The 12,067-nt window shown below is 40.4% G+C and overlaps 1 protein-coding gene across 15 annotated transcripts in view; it reads right to left on the bottom strand.

Annotated features, from left to right (window-relative positions):
• ptprfa (protein tyrosine phosphatase receptor type Fa) overlaps positions 1 to 12,067 on the bottom strand; it is a 340,154-nt gene that overhangs the window by 63,120 nt on the left and 264,967 nt on the right. For all 15 annotated transcript variants that reach the window (XM_040030501.1, XM_040030485.1, XM_040030531.1 and 12 more), the window contains 2 exons: positions 11,345 to 11,426; positions 1,693 to 1,905 (listed from right to left, as the gene is read on the bottom strand). In XM_040030501.1, coding sequence (XP_039886435.1) covers positions 1,693 to 1,905; positions 11,345 to 11,426 — 295 coding nt within the window. The remainder of the gene's footprint in view (positions 1 to 1,692; positions 1,906 to 11,344; positions 11,427 to 12,067) is intronic.

The following is a 12,067-nucleotide window of genomic DNA, read 5'->3' as shown; positions in this document are numbered from 1 at the left end:
TACTTTGTCATTAAATGCATGCTCTTTATTTCTGCAGGCTATGCAAGTGTGCGACTGCGTGCATTTTTTAAAGTCAAAATTTACAGATTGTAGGATTCAAATATGAATCTAACAGATGTCAGGTCTGAATTTGACACATTTCTGCATTTTCATTCAGCTTGTAACAGATCTGATACCAGAGAGAAGTTAAACAAAATCTGCTCATTGTGTGCACGAGGCTGTGAAAACACAAGCAAGAGACACAAGACTGATCTGTGTAGAAATGTAACTAAAAACTGGAAACACTGCAAGCAGCACTGTAAAGCCACTAGCACAGGACAGCCCAAGGTTAGGGAGTGCCTTCATAGCTTTGAGCCATCCAGCTGTGCTAACTCTGCACTCATTTTGATAACCTCTCCTCTTCTAATTCCTAATAATTGAACACTTCTAGAGACAACTATCACAGCCATAGGGAACAAAATAAGAGTTGCTTTTTTCAGGGTTAAATTCTGTTATTTGCTGTAAAGTGCGTGAACTTAAATAGGTTTTGTAGGAATCATTTAAATGTGCTCCAAATTTCTTTCCCAAAAAAGGGAAACTTCTACAAATACTTATGCACGAAGGCAAAAATACTTCCACACCTTTTAGTCACAAAACTGACACTGCACCTCTTTAGTAAAATCTTACAGTAACTTTTTAATGCCAAAAGAGGGTTTCGCACTGCTGCAGATTGTTAGTCTGGCCTCAAATCTCTTGGTAAATGGAAATGGTAAACAGACTGGGTTATATAGAGTTTTTCTACTCTGAGCACTCAAAGCGCTTTACACAACTCCCCGAATTCACCCATTCACACATGCACTGTTTTTCTATGTTGTTTCTGTCTAAGAACCTTCTATGTAACGCTCACACATACACACTCATAATCCCATGAATGCACCGGAGAGCAACTCGGGGTCTTGCCCAGGATATTTGGCATGCAGACTGGAGCAGGTCACCTATTGATAGGTGACCTGCTCTACCATCTACCGCCTGAGCTACAGCAACCCCAATTGCAATTTGGCTTTGATACAGGGATGACAATTAAGCTACTGCTGCTGTGTCATGTGGGTAACATCCCTGCTTTAGGGATGCTCCGTCCGGGGAAGGGGACCAACTGTGTTGCACTTTAGCCACATGCAAAACAAGCTAGCTTTGGAAACAAAAGGATTTCATCTTTGAACTCAACTCTTGGATACATTTTTAGTCAAATTTGGTTATGTCACAGGTGAAACTTCCATATAAAGAGGAAGTTTGAATGTAAACTTAACCCTTACCCTGAATTACCCTTAATTAACCCTAACCACTGATGACAGCACTCAAACTGTCTGTAGGCTACACAAATGGATGAGTTATAGAATACACACTGTATGGACAGAACCAGCTGATATATTGAAAATGTATTAACAAATTGTCAGTTTATTACCAACACTAATCTCAGTTTTGCTGTATTGCCTTACGATGGCAAAGAAAAAGCCAAAGAGTCTTGTGGACAAACATGTAGCATCATCTTCACAATGTACTGTAAGTCTGTGCCGTGTTTTGAGGTGGGGTGGTGCTCTTTTTTAAGAAATCAGTGTATGCACTGAAGCCCTGGCCTCTGAGATCAACCACTGAACCACTTCCAAATGCATCACTGCTGCTGAACATGTTCATAAATGCAGAGAGGTCACTCACAGACTCGTGGTCCGTCAGGTCAGCCAAAACGAAGCAGCGGTACTGCTGCTGTCCAGGGAGCGGTTTGTTGTAGAAGCCGCTGTATTTCTTTTCATCACCCAGAGTGAAGATCTCAGGGAGCGTATCCAGCTTGGCAGCGATGTAGGGCTGCAGGAAGTCATTGCTCTGCCTTTTCCTTCTCTGCAGGCTGCTGTCAGCACCGGACTCCAGAAGCTACCAGAGGAACAAAATATTATGAGTTGACATGACAATGGAGCATAGTGACACAAGATGACATAACAAACCTCATCTCTGTAGATGAAGGTTCTCTTTTCCTGACCCTCTGTGACAGTTATAAGATTCTTCCATTTTATTCACTTGTTTTACTCTTATTTATTTCTAATCCAAACCACCTTTAACTGTTGATCTGTTTTCACTTAATTAAGGCTTAAAGTCTGCATGTCTTACTGTAACAATGCTAACAATATAACCAGGCAAGAAACTAATGGCTCCACAAAGCAACAATGCCACCGAGCCTTCAAAATGCAAAATTCAAAAGCCAATGGGAGATGTCATGAGGGTTATATCCATCCTTTTCTTTACACTCTGCAGTTTTTATCACCTGTCTTATTGATTAGAATGAACTAAATGGCTGAGACCTCTGTGTGACTGGTCAACAAAGTCAAAAGAACCAGTAAAGATGAGCAATGTGTAAGAAGACAAACAAACAGGGTGCCGATATTAGTTAAACCACTTTATTATGAAATGTTATTGTTCAAAATGTTCGAAATGATGCTTCATCATGCTGCTGATGCACTACACTTTTGTTCAGCAGTTTGATCAAAGCTGCAATTTGCAAAAACATACTAGAAAATTGATTTCTCTAAGTCTAAATTGAAGCAATAAACCTTTTAATTTATTTTATTTTATTTTGTTTTTGAGCCACGTAAAAATGTTACTTCTATCTTATAAATTTGTGGTGCACTCAGTGAAAGGTGCATGTTGGAGGATGCCAAACGCCTTACAATTAGCAGGATTGAATTTATAAAGTCTGAAGGCCCTCTGTGACATTCAGGAAGCACCGAGGGTCGTGGCTTCATTACTGAATCTCAGCTGCTCTCTGTGTTCAGAGACAGACGTGTCTTTCAACCACCTGCTTTTGTCATTTTAGACCAACACGTCCCTGCAAAGCAACAATATTCAAGGTGACACTGACATACTGGGGACGGTTGTCTGCAGCAAAGTCACTTCAATCACATGGATACATCTTCTTCCTTTTTTGGGTGCTGACATTTCAAACATTCACTTTGTAAGAAAAAGGAAATTTAACAAACAGCCGGTTGACAGTATTTTACTTAAAAACATCACAGATGAAGGTACTGGATCCCGTGCCTTGTGTCAGTTTCAGATGCTGCTTTCTGCTTCCTTCCTTTTATGGTCCAGTCCTTGGTCATCTCACCCGACTTATCCCCCCTGCTTGGGAGTCCATGTGAGGGCCTAGGACTCCCCCCCCATCGTCAAAGTACATGAGGGCTGTCTGGCAGATAATTTGAGCCCTTTACGCACACTTTCAATAAGTCTACGTTTCTCAAAATTTGCTTACATTCCCCACACTTCATAAGAAAAAGTGTCATTCAGAAAAACCCAAAACACTATGATATATGCCAAAGATATATCCTACTTTCTTGGATAACTAATAAACTCAAACACTGCTGCTGGAAGGAATTTGGACCTTTATAAGCTACATTACTCCTAATGTTTAGGTCTCCCTTTCCATCTGGAAAGCACCAATTAGCTGTATGTTTGGCTCGCAGGGACATGTTGCCATTAATACATTTTACCTTACTAAAAAAAAAATCACCCCGTTGTGTCCTAAATAAGCAGGGCTTATAACGCTGGGGCTCATCCAGGATATATAAAAAAGGGAAATCTCTGAATCATGCCATAGACCAGGGGTGGGCAATTCCAGGCCTCGAGGGCCGGTGTCCTGCAGGTTTTAGATCTCACCTTGGGTCAACACACCTGAATCAAATGATTACCAGGCCTCTGGGGAACTTCAGGACATGTTGAGGAGCTAATTTAGCCATTTAAATCAGCTGTGTTGGATCAAGGACACATCTAAAACCTGCAGGGACACCGGCCCCCGAGGCCTGGAGTTGCCCACCCCTGCCATAGACCAATCCAACTCAGGGCAATAAATAAATAAACAGTAATATTAAGTTCTGTAGAATGAATAGAAACCTAAACCTGACCAGTCACCAACAACTCAAAAACAAAAAATACAAATATATGGATAAATCACATAAGATATAATAAATAAGCATTTAACATTGTGCACGACCAGATTGAAACATGCACTTGGCCTCCCTTTATTAGTAGGACAGAAGTAATGACAAGATTGATGTGCTGCCAACCATCTCTATTAGAAAATGACTCCACTAAAGTGAAGTGCTTTTCTCCAGCCAAACCCAGATAGTGATCTGCATTTTAGCAACAACACAATCTGCAGTAGAAGAAGCTGCGATAGTGACCAGTAAACACGAACCTCAGACACTGAGCAACTCCATTACTAGTTGCTGTAGCTCCAAAATGACTGGAATATAAAAAGTGGAGGCCAGAGTTACTAAAAAAGACTAAAAAATACAATGCAGGTCACATTTAGACTTGTATGCAAATGATAACTATAAGTTAGTATAATTACACAGTCTTTATGCATCAGCATCCTATAAAAACAAAGACAGACTTTAAGACTCAGCTTTAAACTGTGTATGCTGCTATTCTACAACACATACATGCCTTTTTACAGAGCTCATATTGGCCAGATTCAAATGTAATTGCACACTAATGCTTCTGTGATAACTGTGTGTTGTTTTATGCACACATGTATTGGATATGTTCAAGAGTTTCAGTTGAGGTCCAGTTGTCAGTGTTTGGAGTGAGAGCTGGTTTCAGGAAAACTACAAAAATACCAAAAACGTGTGGTTGAGCACAAAATCAATTAGAATGAAATCCCCTTTTTGACAGCAGAACAGATCAATAATGCGCCACAGGATGTAGGTGAACATGTTTCTTTGTCAAAGATCAGGAGAAAAGGTTAAAAAAAGCCAGACAGCATATGAAGAGCTGTGGGCGCGTTGGTTAGGGCTTTACCGTGTATGGATGAAATGAAAGTGTTTGTTTGGTTTGTAATTGATGCACAGGAGTATCTGTAGGTTTGGTCTGACCGCTCCTGTTGCTTCTGAAAGAACAGGTAAAATTTCCAGCAAAAACTCATCACATTTGCATCTTTGATCCTAAAGTCCTGTAAAGATCTAATCAGTTATTCACACTGAGACGGCTGAATTAGCACCTTCAAGTCCAAAGAAATGGTTCTGGATGGATTGCTGCTTCTGAGCTGGGAAACAGTTGTTGCCCCATGTGAAGGGGCAAGAGAGCTGGGCCAGAAGTTTTTGAATTATTCGAATGTATTCCAAGCTCTCGGTTATGGTCATGAGCTCTACATGCAGCCAAAACGAGATGTGAGCGGTGTCCCAATTCATAGGCTGCATCCTTCGGAGGACCTGGCCTCCGCGGTCTACGTGGGCCGGGTCCTTCATAGACTGAGAAGGCCCGAAGTGCGAGGCTGTGAAATGGGTTGGTCTAGCCTTCAGATTTGGAATTGGCTTGGCCGCGCAATCAATTCTGGGATATGTTGGGTCACGAAGGACACACTCCACCCATCCTTCAAATTCGGGGAAATGAAGGACGCATATGTCAGGCGCATTTGGAGCAGCCTTCGTCGCCTAGCTATGACGTAATTGGCCTTGAAATGTGGCCTCCAAAGGATGCGCCCTATGAACTGGGACATAGCTGTGTTTCTGCCTTAGACATACACCTGCTACACCTTTACACTGAAAGTCCTGCTAGTTTGGTTCAAGAATCTTATTAGGAACACCTTTGCACTACTTTCTTTCGGATGTTTTTTGACATGCAGAGTCAAAAGTTACATTTCATGGAAATTTTAGTTATTTAGAACCATTTTGCAGCGACACTTAATTTAAGGTAAAGACACTGCTATACTACACTGTTCCAAAAAATAGTAATGTCAAAGTACTTTACTGTGTAGTTTACAGTTGTGTACTGTTTTTCTAGAATATCATTACATTTACATAAGTAGACTGTGATCTGACACGTCAAATGTAAAATAACATAACATCACTGTAAATGTAATAAAACACAATTTACTTGTTTGTTAAATATATTTTGTTGTACATATGCATATTTAGATCGTAAAAATACATCCAGGAATGTCTCCCATCATGCCTTGGGACACGTGCTGCTGTTTAGATGTTCTTGTTTTATTGTTTATGGTTACGTTACTTTTAACTGTTATCTTGAATGTTGTGTTTACGCCGTGGTGCAGCGTCACTGACAGTTGTTGTTTTGTAGAGAGAGTGCTGTACCATGAGTGACTTATGTTGTGCTGTTGTTGAACCTTGAGGCACATAGTAACACGGCAAGTGTTTTAATAAGGAGCTCCACCTATCAGCTTGGAGTTAAATAACAAGCTCAATCTCTCTCTGTGAGCTTCTTTGTTAAGATTTCTCTGCATGCCACAATGTAAAACATTGCACGGACACGCTGTGCTAATTATATATTTTGAAAAAGAAATGTAGAGGTAGGAATTGCAATTAATATAAATAACATGACGCTAAGCATCGGCCAATGAATGTGAACTAACCACAAGGTCGCGGGTAACGCTGCGACCGTAGGAAAAAACCCTAATATGAAGGTATTTTACTGCATTTTACAGTAATGTTCTGTTCTTCTAGAATATCATTAAAGTTACGTAAATAGACTTTGACGTCACATTTTGAATGTAAATTAACGTTAAATCACTGTAATGTAATACAACATAATTTTCATGATTATTAAATGTATCTGTCTGTACATACAGTGGGGCAAAAAAGTATTTAGTCAGCCACCGATTGTGCAAGTTCCCCCACCTAAAATGATGACAGAGGTCAGTAATTTGCACCAGAGGTACACTTCAACTGTGAGAGACAGAATGTGAAAAAGAAATCCATGAATCCACATGGTAGGATTTGTAAAGAATTTATTTGTAAATCAGGGTGGAAAATAAGTATTTGGTCAATAACAAAAATACAACTCAATACTTTGTAACATAACCTTTGTTGGCAATAACAGAGGTCAAACGTTTACTATAGGTCTTTACCAGGTTTGCACACACAGTAGCTGGTATTTTGGCCCATTCCTCCATGCAGATCTTCTCGAGAGCAGTGATGTTTTGGGGCTGTCGCCGAGCAACACGGACTTTCAACTCCCGCCACAGATTTTCTATGGGGTTGAGGTCTGGAGACTGGCTAGGCCACTCCAGGACTTTCAAATGCTTCTTACGGAGCCACTCCTTTGTTGCCCGGGCGGTGTGTTTTGGATCATTGTCATGTTGGAAGACCCAGCCTCGTTTCATCTTCAAAGTTCTCACTGATGGAAGGAGGTTTTGGCTCAAAATCTCACGATACATGGCCCAATTCATTCTGTCCTTAACACGGATCAGTCGTCCTGTCCCCTTGGCAGAAAAACAGCCCCATAGCATGATGTTTCCACCCCCATGCTTCACAGTAGGTATGGTGTTCTTGGGATGCAACTCAGTATTCTTCTTCCTCCAAACACGACGAGTTGAGTTTATACCAAAAAGTTCTACTTTGGTTTCATCTGACCACATGACATTCTCCCAATCCTCTGCTGTATCATCCATGTGCTCTCTGGCAAACTTCAGACGGGCCTGGACATGCACTGGCTTCAGCAGCGGAACACGTCTGGCACTGCGGGATTTGATTCCCTGCCGTTGTAGTGTGTTACTGATGGTGACCTTTGTTACTTTGGTCCCAGCTCTCTGCAGGTCATTCACCAGGTCCCCCCGTGTGGTTCTGGGATCTTTGCTCACCGTTCTCATGATCATTTTGACCCCACGGGATGAGATCTTGCGTGGAGCCCCAGATCGAGGGAGATTATCAGTGGTCTTGTATGTCTTCCATTTTCTGATGATTGCTCCCACAGTTGATTTTTTCACACCAAGCTGCTTGCCTATTGTAGATTCACTCTTCCCAGTCTGGTGCAGGTCTACAATACTTTTCCTGGTGTCCTTCGAAAGCTCTTTGGTCTTGGCCATGGCGGAGTTTGGAGTCTGACTGTTTGAGGCTGTGGACAGGTGTCTTTTATACAGATCATGAGTTCAAACAGGTGCCATTCATACAGGTAACGAGTGGGGGACAGGAAAGCTTCTTACAGAAGACGTTACAGGTCTGTGAGAGCCAGAGATTTTCCTTGTTTGAGGTGACCAAATACTTATTTTCCACCCTAATTTACGAATAAATTCTTTACAAATCCTACCATGTGGATTCATGTATTTTTTTTTCACATTCTGTCTCTCACAGTTGAAGTGTACCTCTGGTGCAAATTACTGACCTCTGTCATCATTTTAAGTGGGGGAACTTGCACAATCGGTGGCTGACTAAATACTTTTTTGCCCCACTGTATGCATATTTAGATTAAAATACATTCACAAATGTATCATGATCTCACAAATATCTGTCCGTTATTTGAAAGATCGAATTCAAATGTAATGCTATGGAAAAGCATATAACATGATCCCTATAAGCTTGTGTTACATCACATAAGTATTATTATCATTGCTAGTTAGGCCGATCGTGGCTCAAGAGTTGGCAGTTCGTTTTGTGATCAGAAGGTTGCCGGTTTCTGTACATTTACGTATTATGATTCATATTTCCACATTCAGTGACCTTGTTTATAGGTAATTTCATTGTTTGATCACGTAAAAATGTTCCTAAGTTAATGTCTAAAAGCACTTGGAAAAGGCAGAATCCCATGTCAAATTAGCGCAACTAATTGTATTTTCGTTACTGGAAATAACCGTATTTTTATGGGACAGTTATTTTCTGTTATTTCACGGTCGTATTTTGGCGCCCCAGCTGCCGGAAGATTACCGTTGTTTTACGATGTTTTTTGTAACAGTGTAGCTATTATAGTAAACACCATAAAATCCATTATAGCTGCCGGTGTGACATCGCCCATTGGTTTGCAAAGTCCTCTTTTGAAGCTTGAAGCATTTTGGCTGTCTGCCTCGTACTTTATTGAAGCCATGACTGATAAACTAAGGGATACTTTAGCTACTTGTCTGTCACTACCAGAGTCATACATTGTTTCAGTGATTTCTATACAGTCTGTACAGCAATGAGGATGAACCCCCCTCTGACCCTTGGAAATAATTCAGGTTAAAGCTCTTCTACACTGGCTTAATTTTTTAAGACCTAGAAAGTCCATCTTTTACATTTTTATTTAGTTTTTGCTTCAACTCTCCAGTTGAAGCAAACAAGGGTCTAGACTATAAGATACCAGACTCCAGATCTTTGCCTTCATTGTTAGACCATTATCCACTTGCATGCATTTCATAATTTGTCAGGGGAGGGAATTAATGACAAACCCATAACAGTTACTGCACAGCTCAACCTGATCAGTCTGCCTGCAGACATAGTAAAAGCCCATCTCCTTTAGATCTTGCTCAATGAAGGCTCGCGGGAATACAACGCAGCGCAGCGCCTCATGTGTGTAAATGACACCTTAAGCAGCAGTTCAGTTGTAGGTTAGAAAGGACTTGGAAGAGATACAATAAAATCAAAGCTAAAGGATTTTACTGACACTAGGTAATTATATACAGTTGCAGGTGAAGCAAAAAAAGCCCCATTTCTTTCTTAGTTGTTATTTTACGTTTCAGGAGCAGAGCTGACTCAGCAGTTAATGTGTCAGCAAGTTTTAAAGCAAGAACAAAGCAAAATCTCAGAATGATGCACAGCAGTTAGTTTACTCTATGAAAAACTTCATTTATTTTTGAGTTGTAGATTCAACAAAATTAACTACTGAACTCCCGTGCCACCATTTAGCTCAACATTAACCCAATATCGTTTACAAGAGGGGCCAACATAAGAGTGATGCCACACCACCCCGTCTGCATTATGCGAGATGCAGCAAATAAAACTGAATCAAAAATAGAAACAAAGCTTCAGACATGAGGTAAGATTTCCTTTTGCCATCATCAGTGGCGACTCTATGTACAAATATTCCTCAATCCACATATTGATGCATGATGATTTTTCTTTAATCGCCTCTATTTAGCCTCGCAACATTTCCACTTGTAAACAACATTTTCGTTTGATAGCTTCTGACCACATCTACATTTTGTTTTTTAGTATCTCTGACTGCATGACGGTGAGAACAGTCAAGTCATTCGAATATTGTTTGTCCCTCACAACCTTTTTGAATTGTTGCGTGTAATGAATTGTGTAATGATGCTAGAAGGGCTTCAGTCTTTTAGTCTGATTGGTTGTGAAAATTCATCATGAAGACATGTAAATGAAAACAAAGCTAAAACACAAAGCATGCAGTGACGTCAGGCGGTGCTCTAAAAAGCCGAAGAACGCTGCATTCTTTCGTAATCGACACACGAGGGTGGTTGGAGAAGCGGATTCATAATCACAGCATTTCTGGATCAGAAGGTGTCAGTGATGTTTCAAAACTGCCAAGGTGCCACTAAATTATAAAAACTGATTCCCATTTATACTGCTGGAAACATTTTCCTGTAATGAAGGTGCACAAACTCTGTTTTGTCACTCACACTGCAATAACTTACATTTTCATTCAGTGTTTCTCGCCCTTTTCCAGATAAACATGGGCAGAAAACCATTTAGCAGCTTTAATCACCTGTTTTCAATGTTATCAGTCCCATGCATATTGCCAGTAGGTTTCCTCCTCCACCTTATGCCAACCCTCTGTCACCTTACTGCTGCTTCTACTCTTCACACTGGGACTAATAGGGAAATTTAACTGCAATAAAAAAAACGAACAATAAACTGCAGTTCCCTCAATGGCCACTTGAGGCTGCTTCTGGTTTTTAATTTCCCAGTTTATACCAGGCTGAGTGATTCTGTTTTTAGTGTTCCTGGATCACATTCACATGTGGGCTTGTCTTTGCATGGTTTACCCTGCATTTGTGGATGGCACTGTAAGCTGTGCTCACACACAGTGATTTCCATGACACATGTTTGATGTCGTGCTGCCCGAGGGCACAAAGACCACATCCAATACTGAGTTTTGGCCTTGATGACGAGATATTTAATGTCTTTGCAATTTTATGTTGAGGAACATTTTTCTGAAATTGTTATACAATTTGTAGATGATTTGTAGAGAAGCTCCGCCTCTCTAAGATGCTCTTTTACCTAATCATGTGACTGACCTACTGGCAGCTAACTTCCAGTTATAGTTTCTTTTTTTATACCATCACTGCGGTAACACAGCCTTTTGTTTGCCCCGTCCCACTTTTTGGAGACGCTTTGCTGTCATCAAATTTAAAAGCAACATTTTTCTTAAAATTGTACATCTTTCATGTTTTAATATTTGATATTTTCTACGTTCCAATATGGATAAATTACTGCAGCTTATGTCCCAACTTATTTGAAAGACTTTTTCTAGGATTTGACTCCTTTTTTACTTTTACCCAGTGTTCACAAAATTTATGGCAACAACTACAACTGATAAAAGAGCCGTTTTTAAGATTGTCAGCAACAATGAAATCAAACTGAACTAGACATCCGCTCACCTCTTGTATGTCCATGTCTTCAGGGTTTTCCCATCTCCTCAGAGAAACTGGAGTGACAGGGACAACCACTATGTAGTACCACCTGCACAAAACGTATAATGCGCCCATATATGATTGTGCACCAAACACACACACAGAGCTTCAATGTTAAGAGAAGATAAGTTTATGAGGAAATTCACCTGTTACCACAACACAAGAGTCAGAAGCACAAAGTGAATTAAAGACGTATTAAAAGACTAAAAAATGCAGTTTATATGTATGCATGTGTCTAATGTTGTTTCAGCACATCTTGTAGATCTTCTCCATAAACTTTCTGAACCTTCTCTTAAACAGATGCATTCACTGAGCCTAATGAGAAGGTCTGGTTTGGACATTAGCATCTTTTTTCTCCACTGACTCCACTCCTCTTAATTACTGCTTACTTGTGGGCTATTTCTTCGGAGAAACAAACACTTGAAACACAATTAATTATTTCTATGTGCTCGTCTTCTTGACCACGCTGGGTAATAATATGAAATAAACTTCTTGTGAAATGCACCATTTGCATTGGGATTCTTATTGCTCATTACCTCAAATTGCTTTCTGGTATCATGAGAGGGCTACGAGTTGCAGTGGGGCGACTGTTAATATAGTCGTGTGGTTTTCTGCTGTAATCACGGAGCTGTTGGGCCAGAGGTTTGATTGTCTTGTTTGCACTTAAAACTACTCTGACCTTAAAGAAAA

Source organism: Simochromis diagramma, unplaced genomic scaffold (assembly GCF_900408965.1).
Source record: "Simochromis diagramma unplaced genomic scaffold, fSimDia1.1 OVJJ01000334.1, whole genome shotgun sequence".
Lineage (NCBI taxonomy): Eukaryota > Metazoa > Chordata > Actinopteri > Cichliformes > Cichlidae > Simochromis > Simochromis diagramma.
Note: the sequence above shows the minus strand (reverse complement) of the source record. Positions and strands in the feature narration are given on the sequence as shown.